At 38.6% G+C, this 26094-nt stretch overlaps 1 protein-coding gene across 2 annotated transcripts; it reads left to right on the forward strand.

Moving 5' to 3' along the window:
• The first annotated feature begins 52 nt into the window (after positions 1 to 52).
• LOC142054940 (cadherin-23-like) lies at positions 53 to 25961 on the forward strand. 2 transcript variants are annotated; one of them, XM_075088185.1, is made up of 25 exons: positions 53 to 909; positions 1930 to 2078; positions 3008 to 3315; positions 3939 to 4208; positions 5910 to 6047; positions 6666 to 6882; positions 7872 to 8030; positions 8497 to 8648; positions 9768 to 9936; positions 10831 to 11039; positions 12443 to 12622; positions 13233 to 13452; positions 15093 to 15229; positions 15937 to 16080; positions 17855 to 18099; positions 18536 to 18645; positions 19350 to 19484; positions 20039 to 20175; positions 20794 to 20991; positions 21323 to 21417; positions 22736 to 22891; positions 23705 to 23902; positions 24511 to 24654; positions 25071 to 25281; positions 25518 to 25961. In XM_075088185.1, the coding sequence occupies exons 1-25, from the start codon at positions 599 to 601 to the stop codon at positions 25686 to 25688; spliced, it is 4563 nt and encodes a 1520-aa protein (XP_074944286.1). In that variant the 5' UTR covers positions 53 to 598; the 3' UTR covers positions 25689 to 25961. The 2 variants fall into 2 exon arrangements, with proteins under 2 accessions (XP_074944286.1, XP_074944287.1); XM_075088186.1 differs by having other exon boundaries at positions 24529 to 24654.
• Positions 25962 to 26094: the final 133 nt, after the last annotated feature.

The following is a 26094-nucleotide window of genomic DNA, read 5'->3' on the forward strand; positions in this document are numbered from 1 at the left end:
CCTTGTTCCACATCACTGTTCTGGATGTCAATGATAATAACCCTGAGTTTCAGATGCAGCCATACAGTTTTTCAATTCTGGAAGCAGATTACATGTTGAGTGCTCCTGCTAGAGTTGGACACGTGACTGCTACTGATTTGGATGAGGGACAGAATGCACGAATTACTTATTACTTATCAGCTGAGGATGGGCATAATCCATTTAGTATCCAACAGGTAAGGGTTTGGATTTGCTAAAAAAAGTATTTAGATACTGCTTTTCCTGAAGTTACTCTGCATAATAAGACACATCAGGTAAAAAGTGTAGGCAGTAACTCTTCTACTACATGTGAAATCAAAGCCAGCATGTGCTCTGTAGTTTGGAAATATATGTCAGTGTCTGAAAACTAAGATATACTGGTCGGATGTTGCTTGGAATCTGAACTATATTTTTCCAAAAAAGAACAGAGGATGTCAATCCCTCATCTCTTTTGAGAACTCAGTGTACAAGAGTTATCAAAATTATCTGTGCGTGAACTGTATTACTTCTCTAGGATGGAACCATTTTGGTTAATGGCTATGTAGACCGAGAAACTAAAGAGAAGTATGAGCTGCTGTTGATGGCATCTGATAACGGAGTACCTCAAAGGCAGGTAATAGAGAGGAACGCATTACTCTTTATTTGCAAATTCCTTTTATTAATAAATATAAGTGTCTGTGCATTTTCTGAATCATGGTTTTCTCCTGTCACATGCCAGAATTTCACATATGTCAGCATTCAAGTATTAGATGTGAATGATAACCCTCCTCAGTTTACAAAAGCACAATACTCAGCCAGCGTGCATGTAGCTACAGCAAAAGAAGGAGTGTCTGTACTGTCAGTGTCTGCTACTGATCACGATGTTGGGAACAATTCTGTTATTTCATACAGGTAAGTTTCTGTGAGGTTATTAAGTATCCTTTGTTAAAGAAACAGAAGGGTATTTTTATTTCTCAAGAAGTATTTTTATTGGTCATCTTATATTTAATAAGATAAGACTTGTTCATATCTATTTTACAAGTGCTATAATTATTAATGATTTCTAAACTTAGGAAAAAGGACAACCATTACTCTGTGTTTTAGAGCTTGTCAAGTCATGCTTACTCCATAAGAAAAAGAGTGCAAACAAATGATAAACTTAGCAACAAGAACTGTAAGTCAAGATGTGTTTGAATTTCTGAAATTTTGTATAACATGTTGGAGTTCCTGAGTAGGAAGTAAATGAATCTCCAAGAATGACTCTCTTCCCACGTGTCTTCCATTTGCTGGGAGGAGGAGATCAAGAAATACTAACTTTCCTAATGCACTATGCATAAAAAAAATTAATCGAGAAAGATTTTTGGATGAGCCCTATATCATGGAAAATACCAGGATACCTTGACATGAAAAGTATAGATTGAGAAGGACAGGTGAAAGAGTCGGTAAACTGTGGGTGTTTATGTTTAAGACAGGTGTCTTGAAAGGGAATATTTTTAATTATGAGATGGCATTGTGCCATAAAGACGTTACTTTTTCTTGCAAGCAATCCGGTTATCTGTGAGAGTTTGCAGAACACTAGGGATTAGCAGGTCTGCAAGCTTCAGACAAAGGTCACCTGGATTTCTTATGTTGCTGACTATGCAGCTGAGTGTGCAGTATTTACCTTCTATTCATGGGAAAATCAAAGGCTTGGGATATAACGGGAACTTAAGGCATGAATGCTGTCTTTTTTCATGATGGAAGACATACTCAGAAATAAAAAGGCCAATATATATTTAGGCTAATGACACAGCAATTAAAACCTGTTGTTTAGCTGTTCTTTATAAGCAAGCAAATACTGTCTGTTGAGTGCTTGTTACAGAAGTAACACTAAGTAGATAGCACTTCCAATGTCACTAATATGAATGTTACACTGATTTCTCTTTAATACAGTCTCATGAACCATTCCGATGATTTCCATATAGATAGCCGCACAGCAGAAATCACCCTCAGCAGTAATTTGGACCATATCACAGCTGACACAGTTGTTACACTGATAGTTATTGCTGTTGATCACGGAGTTCCTCAGCTTACATCAAATGGTAAATGATGTTTTTTCACCTCTCCCCTCTGCCTCACCACCCCCGACATGTAACCTTTGCAACTATTGAAATTTAAAATTAATCCCATTGCTGTCAAGTCAAAATGAATTAGGGCTATAATCCATGTCATGTTTCAGCAATGGTGAATATTTGCTTTTACCCTTTGATTTCCTCCCAGCTGATCATATTAATAGAAAGCTTGGTTTAATAATTCTGGTTAGAAATACAGTTTTGTAGTTCTTGCAGTGGTGCTTATGGTACAAAACCCAGGACTTCATAGCAGTAGCCACTCTAAGAAGATGTATTAAATAATATTGGTAGTGTATGTTTTCTTTCAGTTTTTTCATTTTCTTAGAACTTAGAAGCATTTAATCAAATTAGAAACTGTCAGATAACCCTCAAACAAGCTTCTACTCTTTCAAAAAATATTCAGTCACATGCTATTTTCTGTAACTTTTAAATGTATTTTTAGGGACCAGCTTTGATTTATCACCAACAGGAGAAATAACAGATTTTCTTAAAATAGGATGAATGGCCACTACAGAATTTGCACTCATATGGGTTTACGTATATCCCTTCTATTTTTGTACAAAAGAATTTAGCGTACAATTTTTCAGGAGTGGAAAACACTTCTATGTCCTATTAACTTCAAACTGATGACCCTTGCTCCCCTATCACATTGAAGCAACAGTGCTGTGATCAGTGAAGCAGGGTTATTCTGGAACATTAGTTAGGTATAAAAGGCATCATGTTTTATGTGTTACATATTAATTCTTATTACTATTGATTTTTATTTCCTTCTCATTCCTCTTCCTACGTGCTGGTTTCTGTCATTTTCTATTAATTCCTCAAAAATTGAGGGGAACAGAGCACAGATCACAATTATTTTAGTAGCAACTTCAGTATTTTAATTTGTTTTCTCTCATTAGCCTCTGTTACTCTCTACTTGCTGGTAAACGACACTAGCTTTGGACTGACTTTTGATAGACCCAGCTATGAGTTCAGCATTCAAGAAGATGAACCAGCTGGAATGACTGTTGGCTCTGTGAAGGCTCTGACTGGAAGCACAGCCGTACAAGTAGTGTACTCTCTGAAATCTCATAGTGACAAGTTCTCTGTTAGTGACCAAGGAGACATTGTGGCTCTTGCCAGGCTAGATCGAGAAGAAAAGGACCTGTACAGCATCATTGTAGAAGCTGTTGATTCTGTGGTGCCACCCAATACAGCTGTTGCTTTGGTACAGTATACTGCATTTGAAAATACTTTTTTAAAAAGGAATATAAAATATTTTTTTAAATGTATGAAAAAAATCAAGCAATATCTAAGTAACTGTCATCTGTTATGCAAGCATGAGGATTTTGAGAGCCTTTTTTTTTGCTGAGGAGATATTACCATCTTGAAATAAATAGTGTCAACTTCAAAAATTGCACCACTTCCTGAGAGTTCCTCTGTGTACAACCCATAACCAGACAAACTGATTAACACTGAAACTGATTCTGTGCATAGTTCTGTCAAAAGCATGAAGTACATGAGCCAAAAAGCCCCAGATTATTAATCCTGCTCATCTCTCCCAGTTAGCATATATGTTATCTCCCTTGCAACAGTTACGAATAAAAAGAAAAAAATGCTGAGATGCTGAAGTTGTGAAAATGTTTAAATGCTGAAAAATGCTGAAGTTGTTATGTATCCCTTTGGGTTTTGTGTTGGGTTTTTTATTTTTTTCCTATGGGCTTTCATAGATTAAGATGAATCAAAATTCTAAAATTCTCCTGTGGATACTGTTTCTACAGATCAAATATGAGTCTCATTTTTTTTTTTCTTCCTTTCTTGTTTTTTCTTTTTTTTTTTAATTAAATACAGGTAACTGTGGGAGTAAATGACATCAATGACAATCCTCCAGTCTTCTCCACATTGATTCAAACTAAACTATCGGCTCCTGAGAATGCAGCTAGTCTAGACTTGGGCATATTTTCTGCTACCGATCTGGATATAGGAGTTAATGCACTTATAAGATACTCTCTGCAAGATGATTTTGCTGGAATGTTCCATATAGATAGTTCTACTGGCAAGCTAATGACAAAAAAATCCTTAGACAGAGAGATGATGGACACTTATGAATTGAAAATAATAGTAAGTTGACAAATACGATGCAAGTTCACAAAATTCTCAGCATAAAAAAGAGAAAATACTGAATCATCACAAGAGAAACACTTAATCTTAATGAATTCCATTAGAAGTAATTAATGAGTTTAGACTGTTCGTTATATTTTGCACCCAGACCTTTGTTTTCTGCTGTGTCAATTGGTATTAGTGAATAAATGACCCATGAACGTCAGATCTTAAAGGTCATAGTCATACGATAGCTTACCGGGAAATCTGCAAAGCATTCCTGAGTCCGTATTAGGTCATGCAGCTGCCATACTGCTCTATTGCTTTTCATAGAATCATAGAATCATTAAGATTGGAAAAGACCTCTGGGATCATCAAGTCCAACCATCAGCCCAAGACCACCATGCCCCCTAAACCATTCCCTGAAGTGCCATGTCTACATGTTTTTTGAACACCTCCATGGATGGTGACTCCACCACCTCTCCGGGCAGCCTGTTCCAGTGCTTGACAGCCCTTTTGGTGAAGAAATTCTTCCTAATATCCAATCTAAACCTCCCCTGGTGCAGATTGAGGCTGTTTCCTCTCATTCTATCACTAGTGACTTGGGGGAAGAGACCAACACCCACCTCGCTAGAACCTCCTTTCAGGTAGTTGCAGAGAGCGATAAGGTCTCCCCTCAGCCTCCTCTTCTCCAGGCTAAACAACCCCAGTTCCCTCAGCAGCTCCTCATAAGGATTGTTCTCCAGACCCTTCACCAGCTTTGTTGCCCTTACTGCTTTGCCAATCCATATTGTTTTCCCCTTTCCCTTATTTTATCATTTTTCAAAATACATGTACTTAGACCTTTTAAAAATACATGAAATATAGATTTCCAAGTTAAAAAAAAAAAAAGTGAAAGCATAAAGTTTCACTGAGCTTCCATGTGGCTATCTATTAATTCTAGCTGATTTATTGATTTTTACTGCTATTTAATCAGCTAAATTATTTTGCATACAAAGAAGGGTTCCGGCACTGGCTATCATGTACAAATATATTTCATGGAGATCTTTACTGCTAACAAATAATTTAACAGGCCAAGGAACTTGTGGAATGTATTCAGGACAGCAAGGAAACATACCAAAAATCAAATAGTGTCTTTTGAAAATTTTAGAATTAATAAAGGTGGACACTTTTCAACACTAATTGAAAATTTGTGTATATATAGATTAGAACTTTTCTATGGCAGATGTTTGAGCAATTGAAAACTGACTCTGAGTTTGTCACATACTATCTACTCTCCAAAGCTCGCTTTGTAGATACCTCAAACCCTCAAAATGCAAGGGATTTCCATATTATTTTAAATGCCACAGCATTTAAAAGCATTAAATGCCACAGCATTTAAATGCCACAGCCTTTAAAAGCGTATGCATTTGTATACCATGGTTCTGTGTTGATTAGTGCCACATCTGATCAGATGACACATTTGATCTGGATCCAGGCTTGAGCTTGTGATTAATTTTTCATTAAATAAGGCAGAGCATGTGATGTGGTGAGGATACCATCCGCAAGAAGACAGACAACTCCTAACCAAGTACAAGGCTGGAGCAATGTTGCTGAGTGATAACTGGTCCAGCAGAAAGTCTTCTGCGATGGAGTCTCACAATTTTTGGAACAAAACTGAACTGGTAAAATAAGTTTGTAACATCATAGTGCTGCATTTAATGACAAGTTGTTTCTTCACAGGCCACTGATTCTGGCAAACCGCCACAATCTGCAAGCTTAGTTCTAAGCATCGCTGTAGAAGATGTGAATGACAACCCACCAGTGTTCCCCCAGAAATCATACTCTGTGACTGTGAAAGAGAATGAGCCTCCGCATGTGGTATGTGGTATTAAGAATAAATAGGCTGTTCTGCAGTTGTTTTCTTTATGTAAACTTGGGAGTGGTAGTTATCTAGGATGACTGTGCATTGGTGAACTTTTTTTTTTTTTACTTTGTGGAGTCTGTAAAATCATGCAGCATGTTCTTTTTATATGACAGCAGAGTGCCTATCCCACTGACTCGTCCCAAAGGTCTCTCTGTGCCACTCCCCCTTTCCCTCCTGTCCCCAGTAGTGATGCCACACTGCATGGATCTAGTTTTTAGAGGCAACATGTTTTAAAGATTCTGTGGGTGCTGCACAGATATCCAGCATCCCCTTTTCTTGAGGTTTTCTGTCTTCTCCCAGTGTATCCATATGGCTCCGTATCTGCCTTGCAGATGTGAACTAATGGTTTACCGAAATCAAGGGAAGAGGCACCACCTAAGAACCTTTAACATCTGTCACTAGCCCTGCTATATGCTGTGTCAGTATTCTAGCAATGCAATTAGTGGCCATATGAGAAATTCAGTCAGTAAACACTACAGAGTTAAATACCAGTCTTGTGTGTATGTTTTGCTACTCTCTTTGTTCTGCTCTAAACCTGGTGGTTTGGGGTTTGTTTTTTTTTCCTCATTTAGATTTTGAGTGCAGCAGCCACAGATGAAGATATAGGGTACAACGCCATCATTCATTACACCATGATTGGAGATACTTCTTCATTTCACATTGGAGAACTTTCTGGAAATATTACAACTCTTCAACCTCTGGACTATGAATATCGTTCCCAGTATACATTTATTCTGAAAGCTTTCAATCCTGGAGAACCATATCTCCAGGGCACAGCAAACATTACAGGTAGCTGTATTTTACAACAGAAAATTTACCTTCTTTTCCCTTAGGGAATATTTCAGCATGTGTAGTTATGAGGCATAAAGATAGCCTTCAGTAGTAATAGAGTCTGCCAAAGTAAATTGTCAGAAATTATGATGTGACCTTTTCACTATAGCCAGACGAAATTTTTCTCAAAAAATATTTGGCTGTCAGAAATCAAGATTTCTCACACAAACTGACATTACTTCCTTCAATATATTCACAAATTTTTCGATGGCATTTTTTGACTACCTATTAACATCATTGTGATTGAAAGGTTTCCAAAAACATAATTCAGTTCTTTTTCTACTTCTTAACAGAAAGCCTGCTTTTAGGGTAGTAAAAAAATGTTGGCAATGATTTTTAGTGTTGTTAAAATAACAGTACTTGATTGCTGTTGGTTTTTTCCCTTAAAAAAAAAAAAATCTTTTTTCCCAACACAACATAAAAGATTTCTGTGAAGTTGGTATCCTAGTTTTTGGCCAGTCCTACTTTTGATCAGGATCGGTTTATTTATTACTTCGTGTTCTGATTTATGTTATGTTACTGTATGACCAGCTTCACTAACTGTAGACCATGACCCTATTGTGCCAGGTCATGTACAAATATAAAACTAAGCAATCGTGTCTCGCAATGCTTGCAATCTAAGCCAAAGACTAGAGACACAGATGAATATTGACACAGAGGGAACCCAGCGAAGCAATAAGATGGTATTATTCGTGACAGATAGTAGTGACAGCATGCTAGCCAGAAGTGCAGCCATTGTGGGAAATTATTGCTTGACCAGTAAATAATTTAATCCACAAAGGCAAGCATTTTGAAGTACAGAAGATAAGGTTGCCATCTGGTTTAAAGTGGAAGAGGTCCAACTCAATTCAGAGGAGCTGTGCTGGTTTATATTAGCTGAAGAAATAGTTTGTAACCGTTTAGATGAAACTCGTGTTTACCCTCAGACATGGATTTTCTTTTCTTAGTTACCGTGGAAGATGCTAATGAAGAAGGACCCATATTTGAGAAGCCCTCGTATACCCAGATCCTTCTAGACAATTCTACAGCTGGCACACTGGTAGTAGATATCAATGCAACAGATGAAAGCAAGGGTTATGATGAAGGCATTTTCTACGCTATTTCAGGTATGCTAGAGAAAAAAATCTTATGGGCTTTTATTACTGGGGTACTTGCATACAGCTAACCTAAGCTGCATGACAGGAGAATGAGAGATAATGGTCATAAACTGAAATGGCAAGTTCCTGCTGAATTTAAGGGGTAAAAAAAGTCCTCTGTGAGGATGACTAAATACTGGAACAGGTTGCCCAGAGGGACTGTCCTTGGAGGTTTTCAGCATGTGACAGATCAAAGCACTAAGCAACCTGCTCTCGATTCATTCATGACTCTGCTTTGAGCGAGAGGTTGGACTACAGGCCTCACAAAGACCCTTCCAGCCCAATTGATTCTGTGATGCAGATGCAGAATCAAGAGAGTCCAGGTGTCCTGCTCCAGATCACATATAAGGATTAGGATTTTCCTGGGCATATAATTCAGTTCCTTGTCTCTCCTGGCTCTGTTGAACATGTCCAACACTTGTTTTTGTCTCTTCAGATGGAAACTCAGATGGTCTCTTTAGTCTTTCCAGTACCACAGGAGAACTCACGTTAACAAGAGACTTATCCAAACAGATGGTTCCCCTGTATTATTCCTTGATGGTCACTGCTACGGATTCAGGTCTGCCACCTCTTTCAACTTCTGTAAAGGTACTAAAATTACTACCTTAGTGTCTACTTGTGCAGTTTATTCCCCAGATTGTTTTCTTCTAAACTGAGTGTAACTACACCAGGAAGTAGGTATTAGCGAGGCAAAACTATGCAAAACAGAAATCAGAATGTCAGAGTCCCACTTCTGTTTCAGGAACAGGATGCAAGATTGTAACATTTACAAAGTCATGCTGCTATAGCAATTGCTGACGCACCACGCATCGTTGTTTTGATCATTCCATGTCAGAAAAGAAAGACAGAAGCTCTAGACTGTGAGGGAGGGGGAAGATCAGAGATTGGAGACCTCTGTGCAAGGTCAAAGAGTGGGACAGTCAAAGGAGATGTAATGGAAGTATGTGACAGAAAAAACAGGAGACAGCAAATAAGGTGTTCATGTTTATTTTCCTATAATACAAGAAAAAAAAATGTGAGAAATTTAAATATGATAAAAGAAGGATTTTTTACACAGTGCTTATAGCTGGCTGATGATCTTTTACCGCTAAATATCACAGCTTGGCAGAATTCAAAAAAGGACTAGAAACGTATATGGATAAAGCCATGTAGAACATTATATTCAACAGAACCTTAAAATGTAGGCTTATGAGCCATCATTCTTCAGAGCATTGGACAGCAGCTGTCTGGCATCATTTAGAAGTAAATTATCTTTATTTTTGTGAAGCAGTAGGCATTATTTATTTACTGCCTGTCACTATTGATCATATATAAAGTCAGTTAACATAATTTTAAAATACTGTAATTAAAAGCTCCTGCTCTGGTCATACATTTTTCCAGTGGAAGAATTTGTTGCAAATGCAGATCAGAACCTCACTCTGAGAGCTGTTTAGCTAGACAAGTAATCTGAAATGTGCTTTATGCCATGAACTGGAATCCCTCTCTATATTTAGGAAAGCATACAGGTGAACCTAAACCGATGAGGTTGCTGGCATTTTTCACTAACCTTCGCTGCCTTCAGGACACTAATGTGCCAAACTCAGCATACAGCAATCACAGGCTTTTTCTTACTAACAAAGTTCTGGACTTCTGCTGTTGCATACCTGAATAGAAAAGCCTGCTAGACCTGAAAACATAACCCCTGTAGTCATCTCCTTTTCTCTGCAGGTGTCAATAATGATAGCTCCCATCAACACTTCATTCCCGGTGTTCTCAGAAGCAGTCTATAAGCCTGCCCCTCTGAGCGAGAAGACACTGCCTGATACGTTTGTTGTACAGATCAGTGTGTTGTACGAGGTCCCTGTGGTATACAGCATTGTACCTGGAGATGGAAAGGGTAAGCTCTTTATGTGAAATAATATGGAAGAGGGCATGTTAAACAAGAAGCGCTACAGAGCACTTAGCTTTTGAATTGTTTCTTCTCTCTCTCCTTTTGCTTTTACCTCAGTTCTACAGCCATTAATACTGGATGTGCATCCACCAGATGTACAAATTTGATACAGATCAGGTGTGAGCATGTGATTGAATTTCTGTCAGATTAGCTAGAGCCACACGATACAGAGCTGGCTGCACCCGCTGTATGCTTTCTTATGTCTGCTCCAGGAAGATCAGGTGGTACCTGATCAGGCATAAAGTTACAGTGACTGGGGAAAGAATACCTAATTCAGCATAAAGACTGCTGGTAGAAAAACTAACTCAGCAACATTTTCTAAACAAACCTGGATGCATAGAGTAAGTTTACATGGGATCAACTGGATCAGTGCTTTGTCACGTGTCTTTTTTTTACTAAGCACAGAGCTGATTTTATTGCATCATCAAAAGTAGCCACTTTATATTTCTTTTTTGTAAAATGTTTTGTATGAAGTTATGGTGTCCTTGAAGTTATGTGCAGAATTCCTCATCTTCATTAAGAACAGGACTTCATGGGAAATAAAATAAACAGGGACAAATAATCTCTGACTGTTTCAGAGGAAGGTGAATACCTTCTGACTGGAAAGCAGTGGGGTGAACTTGTCTCCTTTGGTTCCCATCTGACCTTCTGAATTATTTGGGTTTGTTAATTACAGCCCTGGATACATCTGACATTCTCGTAAATCCACGTTGAATTTTGTTTTGTTCTTTGAAAAATACTCTAAGATATACATAATATATAGTTTGCATTGAAGGGTTCATATCTTCAGTTTTAACTAATGAAATCATAAACAGAATAATTTCTGCTTTCTTTAAACAGGGTATTTCATTATCAGTTCATCCACTGGTATTGTAAGAACAACAAAGAATTTGAAAGTGGAAGATTTTCCAGTTGTTTTCAACGTGCAAGCAACAGATTCGTCTAATCCTAGCATATTTAGTGAATGTTCTGTGAATGTGGAAGTTATTGATGAAAATGATTTCTCTCCAGTTTTCTCATCTTCTCTTCTAGAAGTAAGATTGGAGGAGGTAAGAAAATGTCATTCAAACAGAATCACAAAAATAAACCCTCAAAATAATAATAATAAAAAGTCATCTGACGAGTATGCAAGTAAACATCCTGGAAGCGGACAGGCTTACCATTCTGTTCTGCCATGTGATGCTTTAAGGCTTATTTCAAGCTGAAAATCGCAATACATATTGAGAATGGTCTAGAAGTGTGGACATACTGAAGGAAAAGTGAATCCTTTAATCAGAAGGGGCTCCACAAAGGAGAAACAGCCACTCCAGCTTGCATATTTGTATGCAGAGAACATTCATGTGTATTCACAACCTAGTGGATGTGCTGGGCACCTTATAGACTCTCTCAGCCTTTTGTAATGGAACTTCATACAGAGTAGTAGCAGGCAAAGTCTCTAATTTAGCAATATTTCTCCTTTTGTACGGGTACGATCTGTTGTGATTATTCCTGTCGCTAAGTAATCAGTGGCAGAAATTGAGCCAGATTTCAGTCTGTGGCTGTTATGTTATGAGAGCCTGCAAAAGAAGCCACAGAATTTAATTATGCAAAAGCATCTAGCTCAACATTTCACCCTTCAATTATCAAACACCACTTTTCACACTTTAAGCTGCTAGCTACATCTTCAAAAAGCAGCACATTGATTGTGTTTATATTTTATATAGCAGGTACCTTGCCTTTGAGTTTACCAGCTGATTCATATACATTCTCTTTAACAGCCACAAGTGCATTCCAATCTAGACCATTTTGAACATTCAGCTAAATATAGGTTTAATTGCCATACCTATTTTTAATGTCCCCGGTTAGTTTAATGGAGAAGAGTTAGAATAACAGTTCCCAACCTTAAAAATTGATTTCCATGTGAAATATTTAAACAGTAGGAATTGCTGGATGCCCTGTTGGATCAAATGACTTTAGATCAGGTCTCAAATGGCCTTGCAAGCGAAACACTGATATTTACTGTCAATCTTAATGCAAATAACAGTTTTAAAAAGGAAGAAATAGATTATTTATTTGGAAAAGAGTAATTATTAGCTCAGAAAGAAATGTGATTTTGAAGTTGAGAACATCCATTGAGTTTCATAGGATTAGAAGCTACTAAACATGAATAATTCCTCAACAGCAAGTCAGACATTTGAGGTTAACATTTGGCCCGTTTGAAATCATGGTGATTTTTCTTCCTGCAGATTGCTGCTGTAGGTACAGACATGGGGAGGGGAAATAGTTCCATTCTGTAAATTAGTGAAAACAAGAGATTATTTCTGTGTGCTGAATGAGTTGTATAATTTTGATTTTAAAATGTCTATACTATTGTAAATGTATGTGGTATCTGTTACTTTCCCCCTTTCATGTAATTCAAATAATTGCAGCTAACCAATGTCTCTAACAGCCTTTAACTGTTCTTCATCCACAGAATTCAGCTGCTACTGAGATCATCCAGCTGGAAGCTCAGGACAGGGATACCGGTAGAAATGGTTTCCTAAGATATGGCATTCTCAGTGGAGACAGACTAAAATTCAGGATAGATGAAGCAACTGGAATTATTTATTCCACTGCCTCCTTTGATTATGAAGAGGAACCTACAGAGTATCAGGTTTGCTTTACATTTCTTAAGTAATTTCATTATTCAGAACTCTTTCTCTTTCCCTTGGATAACAGGTGACACTGTTTCACTTGATTTTGCTGGAACATTTTATGCATAGCTTTAGAATATGAGCATCTCAAGATGTGATGCATTATTAAAGTGAGACACTGCCTTTAGGCTATAATGAAACTCAAGCAAGGCTCGTTGTTCACCTGTCCTACAAACTCTCAAACATGTCAGCACATGAATAACTTCAAAACGACAGCTCATGTATTCAGTGTTGTTTGTTTGCTTGCTTGAGACTGTACTGGACTGAGGTCGTGCAGATAATGATTCTCGGTTAATCTTTTTTATTGTCGTTGCCACTGCTGGTTATTTTTTTATGACCTTATTTTGCTTCTGGCAAAAATATTGGTGAATTTGATGGTTCTATATAGGAAGACTTTTTTATTGACCGAATACTTTCTAAGTTTCAATAATCATTTAAGGTGAACCTCAGAATTTGAATTTACATTTCTGATAATATTCCAAAGTTTAAAATTTACCCACATTTTTAAAATCCTTATGCAAGTATCCATTTATATGATTTCTCAATTACCATTAACTGTGCAACTGACAGGTTGTGATATATGCTGAAGATGATGGAATCCCTGAGAAGAAAAGAGGTTACTGCACGGTTGTCATAAAGATCATTGATGTTAATGACTGGCCACCTGTCTTTGATCCAGTGACTGAATTCAGCGTAAATGAAAATGCACCTGTGGGATTAATAGTTGGAAAAATCACAGCAATGGACAGAGACACAGGAGACAATGCCTTTGTTATCTACAGCCTTACAGGTAACATGGAATTTTCTCACTGTGCTGGAACAACTGTCACTTTGTTGTTCTGAGCAAGCTGATCTAGTTGAAGATGTCCCTGCTCACTGCAGGGGGGTTGGACTAGATGACTTCTAAAGGTCCCTTCCAACCCAAATCGTTCCATGATTCTATACTGTTACAAGCATAAATAGCATTATGTGTGTTATCTCCTAACTCCTTTCCACATAAGCCAGGAAGGTTTGCTTTCACCTGGCTTGGTATTTTACTGATTTATGCTGCTGTGCCTTTCAAACTGATTGAGTAGGAACTTCTTTTGCAGAAATTACAAATTGTTGTGCTTTTAATCATACTTTTAGTTATGTTAAAAATCAACTTTAAAAAAAATTTTAGCTATTCAACTGCTGTAGCTGCAACCAGCAGGAGTAATTTTGATGAAAAAAAAAATGCCCATAGCTTTCTTGAATGAGGAATAAGGGTCTAGGGCCTAATTCATCACGGCCTTGTAGAACCCATGTGTCTGCGTCAGGTATAAAATGCTGCTAAATTAAGCCTCTCCTCAGCCTCTGGACTATGAGCATTTTACAGCTAGTAGGAGCAGATGTACATGGTATCACAAGTGAGTCAGGGACCTGATTCACTATCGAGGGCTGCTGGAGAGCTGTCATCTTTACCCTTGTGCTGGACACCTCTACCTCTGCAGCAGAAGTGCCACAACAGGCAGGAGGTCACCTACTCTGCTACCTCGGATCTCTGCCCACGCTATTAATATAAAGTGCCTTCCATTTAATTTTACATTAATGTGCCAGCTTGTGAACTGCAGTGACTGAGAGCTCTGATTCACCCTTCCTGTCACATTTAACTCTGGTAGCCAATGGCATTACAGTTGTGAAGAGTGCCCCTTTTGCCACTGCCCCTAAATCTGACTAAGACGAAGATTTTGACCCCTCTGGACCAAAGCCTGCAGGACCTGAAATAGTTGTTTTTGTTGTATGGTCCATAAAGATTGATGTGTATACAGTATATATGCTTTTAGAATCTTTTATTTCCAGTATGCATACAGATTTGTGGTAGCTTTAGACAAGGGTGGCCAAAACCAGTAGAAGTCACTGCCGGGTCTTTCGGCAGTCAAACCGATTTCTCTTTAGATCTGTGTGCCATTCAGTCCACCTTCATTAGAGACAGAGTAAATTCAATGATGTCTCCTCTTAGACATCTTGGCAAGAGCACTGTCTTGTTACAGTGCTTTATGACTGTTGCAACCAGCAAACATGAGACTGAATGCACAGAAGGTCAGAGGACTGTAGAAGTCCCTGGGAACACCTCTGATCTCCTCTAAGAGTTGCACAGGCTTGGAGGAACTTGCTTCCAGAGATTCACCTCAGAACTCCATTGTGCTGTCTATCATCATTTGCATGCCTCAAGCACTATTAGTTTTTGAGTGTGACAGATGTATCTGCAAAACTAGTTAACCCATTCTGTTGGGTTGCATTTCAAAGGCTCGTCCAATCAAAATATTTTCTGTTTTTCTTCTACATTTTGATATTTAAAAAATTGTTTTAATGAGCTCAAGACACAAGTAAACATATAATTTAAGAGTGTAGTTAGTTATATGTTTCTAAGATGTATTCATTGATAATGCTTCTTTAAATGTTTCTCAGGTGGTGGAGGAAATATATTTGAAATAGATGAAATACATGGCAACATTAAGATAAAGAACTCTCCAGACTACGAAACTATGAAAAAATACAGCCTTACAGTAAATGCAATCAACAATAAATCTGCTCCTTTCCATCAGGTAAAAGACCATTATTGTAATGAACTATGACTCTTCAGAGTGGATTTTGAACTAATGGGAGGGAGATCTATTAAAGGCATTTATTGTGCAGAATAAATTAGTCACATAATCATGTTTACGGTCAGACTTTTGTGACCTTTGTCCACACTGAGTAGTACTATACTCCTTAATTAGTTGAAATACTTCATAATCATGCATGGTAGAATTTGACCCTGAATCATTTGCAGACTAACCTGTGTTGGGGAACTGGAATTCTTGCCTGCTGCTATGAGTACTGTAAGTGCTGCGATAATTTTTCATGGGAGAAAAAGTAATTTTCAGAAAATTGTTCTAGTTCTGCTGTATTTATTTTATTTGAAAAGATATTACACATTTAACAGAACTAGAACGTGTGTGGTTCCCTTAACTGCATCTAGCAGCAGCAGCAGTAGGACGTGTTGGCCTCCTAAACACGTCCTATTCTTACTCATTCAGACACTTTTCAAGTAGAATCCTACTGCAACATTGAATTCCTGCCTCTCTCGTATTAAAATCCTGTAGCGATCTCTGATGTTGAGTTCACAAAATGAAACCAAACACAATATTTTACTACAGTGTTTTCAATGTCTAATTTACACTTTCTGTTGCATACGCAAATAACAAAAACCATATCGCTAAATAAGTCATTCTAAATATTCTAAAATGCACAAAACCATTTTGTTTTCTAGGCAACTACTCATGTCACTGTTGTAGTGACTGATGTGAACGATAATGCTCCAGTATTTGCTCAGAATTCCTATTCCGCTTCTATAAACATGATTAATCCTGTAGGTGCTCATGTCATAACTGTGAGCGCTACTGACAAAGATCAGGTAACTACTACTCTCTGATTTTGACACTGCTCTAATCTGCAGCCCAAATATATTTTTCTCCATTCTCCAGGCATGAAATAACGAATGTAGCAGAAAGTGAATTCTGATTGACTTGCAGAACTGGGAATTAGAAATTAGGACTTCTGATGTTTCTGCCTGGACACTCATGTACTTCCTGTCTTTGAGCATATTTCTTCAGCTATATCTGCCTTAATTGTTCCCCTTAGTATGCAGAGTTGAACTGATCTTTCAGAAGTATACAAGGACTGAAGCAATTTAGTGTCTGTGAAGTTATTTGAACTTCTGAAGTAGAAGAATCTGTAAAAGCTGAACATCATCTAGCTGGCTTGAACATGGAAGTGTCTGCTTACCGAACACCTCTGCAGTGTCGTACCCCAGCTAATTCTGTCCCCATTTTTAAAAGTGATTTTATTTGATATATCTGTACTGCACCCATCAAGTAGTATCCAGGCACTGGCAGAGATATCCAGAAGTCAACCAGATCACCATGACAAGATCACTACAAATTTTATATCATTTAAAAGATAAAACATCTAGAAGTGACAACAAAATAGGTGCAGCAGGTGTCTTCATGCATAATTTTGGGTAAAACAGCTGCAGCTGTGGTATATTGCTGCAAATAATCTAAAGGCCCTTTTTTATCATCCTTTGCAATGACTTCATATAGAAAGTGAAATTACTTATGAAGGTTGCTGGGTTCTGTGAGGTCCGCATTGAGACCATAACAAAACTCATCCTTCAGAGAGTATGTCTGGTCCTCTGCCATGCAGAGTGGCACTCATCCTCCTGGTGCCACCCTTTCAGGATTCCAGGGCAGAGTCCAGCACTGAAATTATTACCTGTTGCCTCTATTCCTCCCTTTTCCTGAAACACTTATAAATCCACAGCCTACTTAGTGACAATGGATGTGCACAATAGGGTTTGATCCTGCTGCTGCAGAGCCATGGAAGAACAGCAAAGAATGTTTTTCAGAAATACAGAGCAAAGTGCAGTAGAGCACACCCTAAGGGTTTGTCAAAATGGCTTGCCTTGGGAAAGTGAAGTCATGTGCATAGAGTAAAATGTGTTCAGCTCTCCTATGGCGGGCAGGAATAGGGCTTACCCCTGCAGCAGCGGGGAAGCTGTGCTTCTCCTCAGACTGAAAAGGATCCAAGGGACTTTGGCTTATTCTCATTGACATTGCACCTTTAGATGACACTTTCACTACTCTGACTGTCTTCCTGCAAACATGTCCTTAACTTATTTTCTTTAGAGACCCTTTTCACACTTTTGCTGTGTAACTGGCCAGCTGCTTGTGAATTTTCTTCCACTTTGTGTTTTTATCAGCACCCATCCTACTACAGCTAACCCAAAGTTTTAATTCTCTAGATAAATTCACCAGAGACATTTAGACATTGTCAAATCTCATTTCAGTGTTTATCCTACCCTTCAAAATGCACTCCCAGGGCACATAGTTTTGTTTAGTATTGCTATGGGATTTTTTTTTATCTTGGAACATCAAAATTAATTTGGGGGGTGGGGGGCTCTGCCCTTTGGACCTCTCCCCTGCTGCTTCTCTTGTGTTAACAGCTTAAGCACAGAGTAGCTCTGAGCCTGTTTTTTTTTCTCGTTATTTAAAATACCTCTGGCACTCTGTCCATTTAAGCATGGAAATAATGAGATTCCAGTGAGTCCGTACTGTGGGACCTGGGGCACTGAAATAATGTGGTCCTGCAAGCAATGGTTACGTGAAGTTGTGTTTCCTTCGTGGCAGGGGCAAAATGGCCTTGTCGAGTACTACATCCTCCCAGATAAAAATTTCAGCCCCTTCTTCCTAATAGAAGATACAAGCAAGGGGAAAATAATTACAACTGGAAACCTGTCTAGATCTGGAGAGATCCATTTAACAGTGATGGCTAAGGACAAAGGCTCTCCATCTTTAAATGACACTGCTGTGATTACTCTTAATGTGTTTGACAACCGTCCATTTGTTCCACGGTTTAACGAGAGCAAAATCAGGTGAGGCTTTCATACTAAGTTATATAAGTGGTACATATTCTCCGGGTAGTGGAAAACATAGTAAAGTTTGAAAGTTGAAGCTAATTTTCATATTCTTCCATGCAGAAGAAAGGACATCAGTTGGTTTTTGGTTTGGTTTTTTTTTTTAATGTCCAGGAAATTCTGCAATGACGGTGGTCCTGTGATGCGAGGCATCACCTTTCATTTCTTATTGTGCAACTTGTATAAGCCTGACTCCCTTTCCTCTTGCACAGTAATAAAACATTCTTCTTCAGCCTTTACTCAAGGATAGACAAATGTCTAGCTAGAAAAGTGGGGGAGGGGACAGGATTTTCCACAGAGGACTCACCCTTAAAGAGTCCAATTTCAAAGCCTGCCAGTGCAACAACCTCTGCGAAATTTAACGTTATGATTTATCATTTGTTTTCTATATTAGCATTTCCATTTTGGAAAACACAGGAGTGGATTATCTCATTTATGCTTTTACTGTGGTTGAAACTTTAGGAAAACCGATTGAGTATACAGTTGTATCTGGCAATGAAAAAGGTGAGTACTATTTCCCTTATGAGTTAAAATAGCTAAGATAACAGAATAACCTGTCTTTTGTGTGGCAGATGTTGCTGTATGTGAATGAGGATATAGAGAGCCAGGATTAAAACTTGTGTCACTTTTTAAAAATGAAAGTACACAAAGAAATACTTTCAGACCTCTTCAGCATGGACTTCAGTAATCTTTTGTGGCTGAAAAGGTGGTGGTAACTTGCAGAAAATGGATTCCTGTAGTCTTAAATTAGGATAACTGGCAGTTTTGAGGGAGCCAAAACAGAAGTTGTTAGCAAGCAGCTTCCTCCCTGCCAATCACTTTTAATCTATCTTTTCCTTCCACTTGCACCTATCTTAGGGCATCTGGCCTCCTTCAGCTTTTGCAGCTGTGATGCGACTCCATTTGTGCATAAAAAACAGAAATAATTAGAAACTGATGGAAATCGGTGAAAAGGGAGTCATGCAACAAGAGGCTGCAACTCTGTTTTCTGAGTATGTTGCTCCTTCAAATGTTTAAGGCCTGTTTGGTCTGGGATAGGACCCCAGGTGTGATGCCTTTGCTGCTCAGGCAGTGGAAGTGCTGCATTTCACAATCTTAAGAGCAGAGCACCCAGGGAAACATCCTAAGAACAACTACAACACAAGAGGTAGGAGGCATACAAGTGAAATGGTAGCTGTAACAATGAAGGTGCATGTTTTTTCTTTCAGGTCATTTTAGATTGGATCCAAAAAGCGGTCAGCTGAGAACAGCAATTAATTTGAACTATGAGGAAGTTTCTCAATATGTGATTTTAATTGAAGCACGTGAAAATCTCTTATCTGCCACACAAGTCCAGCATTCAGGTAACTTTTTGATTTGAAGGACATTCCAACTTAAATCAGGGGCAATGAACACATCTTCTGTGTTTGCAACCCAATATAGGAATCATGATTCTCTTTAACTGAAAAGTCTGATGTGCAAGATGAAAAGCTGAAGGTCAAGGTTGTGCCGAGAAAAGCAGCAGCCTTCCTCCAAGGGTGCAAACCCTCACAGGGCCCTACCGCGGTCTCAGAAAAGGATGTAAGAGCTGGGCATTGGACTCCTCAGCAGGAGCTGGAAGAAGCCACCTGTCCCTTGCCTGGTTCAGCAAAGCCGGCTGGAGAGGGCTGAGAGAGGAGCAGCGCTGTCACCTTTAACAACTTTAACAAGGCAGTCCTTGAACTGCCTGCTGTCACTGAAGCCCCAGGAGGAGCAAGAGAGCGCTCCTCTGGGCACATCCCTGCTGCGTTCCTTTTCTTCTCCCTCTTTTCCTCACATGCGGTAGAGATACTGCTGCGAAGCCATGGCTTCACCTGGCCTTTGAAAGTTGTGCTTTGCTGGTGTTTGTTGTTGCAGTTAACTTGTGTTTGTTCAATAGGTCTGTTTGCTCAAAATGTGGTAATGCTGATGGTCTTGGTGCAGGATGTCAATGAAGAGCCAGCGTTTTTGAATAATGCCTACTCTGCTCGGATACCCAACTCTGTGCTGTACAAGTACCCGGTTATTACAGTTCAGGTGGAGTATCCTTCTGCGTTCCTCATGAGGACAGAAATCTTTTGAAAGATTTGGATTTCTTACTCAGTAAAACCGGGTTAAAGGAGCTGTTAAATCTGCTCTCGAAAGCTTGAGACGGATTCTGCCCACCATCCAGGTTTAACATCAAGCTGGTGAAGGATGGGGTGTTCAGGGAACTGGGCCATACGTGTCCTACCAGCGGGTCTATCAGAAGAGCTACCCAGCCTGTTCTGACTCCTGCTGCTGTTAGTGATTACACACTGCACAGTCTACCCTTCTCTCTTTGGCACTGTTAACTGCTTTGTTTAACTATCAGACTCAAATGAGAAATGAATCACAAAATGGAGCAGTTCTAAGTCTGGTGTTATCCCTTAGTTCAAGCCTGCTCCTTTTATGCTTGCAGCTGTAGAATCCTCCAGATTTTATGGTAAATGTATTTCCTGTTTTATACCCTTGTGTCCGATTCTGATAGTTTGTGCCCCACTTTGTTTAGCGCAAAGAGAAAAATACAACAGCGCTGTTGTACAAATTGAAACTGCAGAGTTTTGTGACTGAAGAGCAACGTGCAGCCCAAAAGCTACAAGCTGAATTTCACAAATCACCTTTTTTAAAACCTAGGCCACAGATCCGGATTCAGGAGACAATGGACTTCTGCTGTACAGCTTAGTGAATAATGAAATGAATGAATTTGACATCGATGAAAATACAGGGCAGATTTTTACAGTTTCTGTAGCAGGAAAGGCTGGAACGTTTTATCTGGAAGTCCAAGCTGCAGACCAAGGCACAGGAAGCCTCATGGCCCGGACAACAGTCAATGTAAGGAAGATTGCTGTTTATAGTCCTGATTTGCTTCCGTGTCAACACTCTGTATACAAGAAGGGCTAGGTTTGGTAATGATAAAAAGAAATTTACTTAATACCATACAGTAAGGCTGTCAGATTTACTACATACTTTCAGGCCAGAATTACGAAGCTGCCATTTCCATTGACATAGAAAAATATGTTGGCGTGAAGACAGACTTTTAGAGGGCAATTATTTATATCAGAGGTTTGGGGTGTGTGTGTGTGTGTTTTGGTTTTCTTTGTTTGTTTTTTTTTTTTTTTAGAATGCTTTAGAAAACATTACATGTGATTTATTTATTTACTAGGTAACCGTTGATTCTAGTTCCAGTAACAACATTGTGGTGGTGGTACTAAATCAGAAGATCAATGTTGTTGAAAGAAACCTTGCTGAAGTAAAAAGGTATTTTTGAAACTGTGTAGCTTATTCTGATATAATATCTAATGACAAATTTAGAGTCCCTTTGAGATGATGGCCTACAGGGGAGGTGATACAGGCAGTGCCCGTGGAAAACTAGGCCTTCAACTTGGATGTAGTTCAGACTAATTTAAGGGAATTCACAGGAATACACCAGTTTTTACCTGGTAAGGCTTTGGCCTGAGCTGACAAATGCTGAAGAGGTCATTGGATTAGACGGTTTCGAGAGGTCTCTTCCCACCTCAATGTTTCTGTGATTTTTAACGTCCTAGGATAAAGTTTTTCATGGATAGCAGGCTCAAGATAATAATGTGGAGGCAGACAGGAGAAGCCGCAGACCAAACCCACCTTTGCTAGAGATGAAAAATGCCCCTTGTAGCACAGCAGCAGAGCTCCTCAAGGACCTGTCAGCCCCATGGCACTAGGGGATTAGCTAGCAATATGCGGGTGGCCACACTACAATTGGAAAGATAGTTTGGCCTTTTTGGCACATTAATGAAGACACAAGATCTTTTGTTTGATTACATATAAACATATATTTACATTGGAAATATTGACTCGTGTGCTTTTGAGGGGAGATCACTTTGAAGGATGGAAAAATGAGTTTGTGATGTTGACACTATGACGGCACCAGTTCCTTGTTGGTAAATGTCAAATGGAAACCCTAGAGTTGCTCTGTCACTTTCTTTGAAGCAGCTGGTACTGACTGCCATCAGAATGATGGATTAACTGGGCTGGTGGTCTGATCCAACATGAAAAAATCTCACCTCTACTGTTGATCATACCCAATAGGTATCGCTTCCTATATTTATGAAAAATAATGTCAAGCATGAAATGAGCCATATGTTGCTTTGTAAAGCAGGACTAAATGTATGACAGACTATGCAATACTGGTTATGAAATCTAGGTCAAGAAAGGGTTTGTCATCCTGGTTATGAAAGGATTTGTTAATCCTTCCTTTATCTAATTAATTGTTCAGTTATGCTAATGGCACATATCTAAGAATTTCCAGGCTCTGTACAAAAGTTATATAACACCTGCTAATGAAAAGTATCTTTGCTTACCACTGGGAGACAGGACTGGATTTTTTTTTTTAACTTGCTACTCAATCACTCAGCGATATTGGGCAAATAGCTTAATTCCTTTGCTGATGATAATCATGCATTTTTACATGCTTAGATTAAAATACGAAATATCTGCAAAGTGTTGTATTAAATACTACTCGTCCATCATTTCACTTCCAGAGTAGAAAGAATTTATTGTTTCCCAGTTAATTTAAAACGTTTTCTTAATATGATGGCAGGGTCCTGGAAGATAAACTTGCATGGAACGTATACATTGTTGATGTTTATTCCAATGAGTTTGAAAGAAAAGCAAGAAGCAGCATTGATGTAACCCATGTAAAAATTGTTGCTTTCGGTGAGGCAAACCAGGAAATACCTGCGGAAGATGTAAAAAGGTCTGTATGGCACAGTCTGTCTTCTGGGCATCAGAGCTGTGCAGCTAGGTTTTGTGTCCCTTAAAATTATTTATGTCTTGGACTGGGAAGGTTTAACTCAAATATCAGTTTATCTGAGACTTACGTCAAGGCTTAGATGGAATTTTTAGAATTCAGAAAGCTTTCATTGTTTATTGAAAGGTAGTTTTTTGAGTTTGTCAGAAACCTGAATAAGGATGTTTCATTGTGCAAAATATATTTAAAAGTCAGTTTTAAAGACAACTGAAGCAGAAAGAGAATAATTGAAATAGATATCGACTTCACTTCAGAATTGCAGAATGTTGATCAAAAACTTACATTCTAGGTGTATTTTACATTTGTTTCATAACATGACAGTGGTATGAATGCACATTCTTGTAAGGGCAGCTGCTATTTAAACACCCCATTTCTAGAATCAACAGCTCTCTTAAACTAGTAATTGTTTGTGGCTAGTGTCACTGATGGAGTCTGGTCACAGGAAGCAGACTCCATGGATGAACCTTTTTCCCTGAGGGAAGTGCTATTGGTATCTGTAAGACTATATGTGTTTGCCTTGATGTGGATTTAGAGGATGCTGACCTATCAAGTTCAATTTTCCAAACTTTGCATCATTTCAGTTCATAAGCAACAGGGCAGGTTGCTAGAAAACAGTTTGTCTTGAATGAAAGGCATGGCAAGTTGGAATCTTCAGAAAAGGTCTTGGTGGGACAGTGGTATTCTGTTGTTTTCTTTATTACTCCTCAAGCCAAAATGAAGGCCTGATAAATCAACAGTCTTTAACTCTTCTATCTTCAGAAAACTTAGGGAGCAGAAGGGTAACATTGAGATAGAACTGGAGAAAATATTTTCAACATCTGTTACTGCTGCCATAGAAGAGGCTCCTGAAGAGTCGGCAACTCCTGAACTCATCGCAACAATCGTGCTCAGTGTTCTGCTAGCCTGTACCCTCATAATCTTCCTGGTATATGTACTTCTTACTACAAAAAGGAAAAGGTACAAATAGTTTTACTTTAATGACTTAATTTAGACTTAGAACTAACAAGTTGACTTGAAATGTCAACTTGAAAAATACTTATCTGACAAATTACTGATACTTGCATGGGGTATGGCCTAAGATTTGCTTTAAATCAAAACGACTGGCGTGGTACTGTAGGTATTAGACACAGTACATGTAGGTGACAGTTGGTTCCTTCTTGCGTTTGTCACACAGCAACAGCAGAAACAAATACTTTTAAAAACAGAAAGGTGGATAGCAGAAATGTTAACTGTGAAGGGGGGCACAAGGAACTGTAATATATCCATGTAAGTCTCCTCTAACCCCACGAATGCTGAAATCAAGGGACGTTTCGCTGCTAACTTCAGTGGAAGCAGGACCATAGAGTTGAGGAAAACAAATACATTTCCAAGAGGGCAGTGGGTATTTACCCTGTTGCCATTAAATATGTAATCTAACAGTTGTGCAGAAAAATAGGAAATAGTCCAAAATAATCCCCAGAATAATACTGAAAACAAATGTTGTGTAGTAAACTTCTGACACAAAGTTCTGTTTTTAAAACAACTGTAAAGCCCATCTTCAAAAAGAACTAACAATTTTATTTTAGTGTACTACTTATTTTCAGAAAGTATAAGCAACAGTATTTGGTTCAGAAGCGAGCTGAAATGATGGAGGGTATTGCTAATCCATGTGCAACTGACAAAAATGGAACTCTGAAAAGCTTAGAGAAACCAGAGCGCCCGAACGATGTGTAAGTAGAATGCTGATATCACAAATTTATATAACGTAGCATATCAGAGGATGCAGTTCTAGTTTATTCCGGTAACATGGGAATCTCCTTGTACTTTTCACTAGTGTATAGGTCAATTTTTGAGAATCCTTTCAATTAGAAGTTAAAAATTCTACACTTGAAGGAAGCTAATATCTTTTAATCTTGTATTGAAAATTAGATGGGTAAATTCCTACTTACTCTGTAGCAAATTGTTAAGCCTTACGCAGAAAAAACCCTTCAGGATATGAGAAGCTGCTTAACATTCCACTGGGCAAAATCCCAGTAATTTTGAGATCAGTTGCACATGCTGCACTTGGTTTCAGAGAGGCTAAGATTTTTGTCACTTAACTATTTTCAGGCTTAAGGTGTTATGGATTTCCTTAACTCTCTTTCAGGAAAACAGAAATGATAGCATTTAGCAACATGGAAGACACCAAAGCAGGTGATGCTGACAAAGATGTAACTCAGGCCTACGAAAAATGCCATTACCTTGAGACGCTACTGTTAGATTACAACAGTGAACATGAAGAAAATGCAGCATCTGAAAAAGCTGCTGAACCTAGAAATGTAGATGCCCAGCCTGCTGCAGAGTTCCCAACAAAACTGGTAATTAGCTTTTCAATTGCAGAGAGCGAAGGGAAATACATTTTCTCATTATTCATTGAATAACGGAAAGAATCATGAAGTGAACCTGTGCTGCTCCTATAACTTGCAGCCTTAAAAACACTTTATTTGCAAGCTACAGAGACAGAAAATTATGTTATATGACTTCTACTGCTTAGAATTTGTCACACTCTACCATTTGTAGCTTTCTGCCTCATCTGCATTATGTTTTCTTGCAGGATTGCTTTCTGACAGATACAAACCAAGAGTCAGATCCTTCTTTAACACCTGATCCCACACCGTCTGCCTCTGAAAAAGAAATTAAAGTAAAATTTTCAGAAGTGGCAATTATTTTGGATCCAGAGCCTGAAGCTGATGAGCCTGAAGCTAACGATGTGTTTTTTCAGTAAGAATGCTTGATAAAGAAAACTTAAGGAAAACCACAATGACGCTTATTGGAACAGTACATAATGAAATGAGGGATGAGAATATGGGAATGCTATCCAGATTTTAATTCCTGCTCTTCCTGTTGTTTGTGCCATAAGAGATGGACAAGGAGGAAAATAAGCAATAGGCTAGAAGGGCTGCAGCGTGGTTGTCGCACACCGTTCCTTTCCTCAATGCAGTGCAATCTTGCTGTGCATGTGGAAATGGGCAAGACAATAAAAACCATTCCACAGGTGCTGCCTTGTCATTATTTTCAATAGAATACTTATCGGACGTGAATTTTCTGTTTTTTTTTTTCGCCCAAAACACGCCCTCGTGGATTAGTTTCTGACAAGGAAGGGGTGCTATTTCTCCTGTTGTGGGGTTCCT

The sequence above is a fragment of the Phalacrocorax aristotelis genome, chromosome 3 (assembly GCF_949628215.1).
Source record: "Phalacrocorax aristotelis chromosome 3, bGulAri2.1, whole genome shotgun sequence".
In the NCBI taxonomy this organism is placed as follows: Eukaryota; Metazoa; Chordata; class Aves; order Suliformes; family Phalacrocoracidae; genus Phalacrocorax; species Phalacrocorax aristotelis.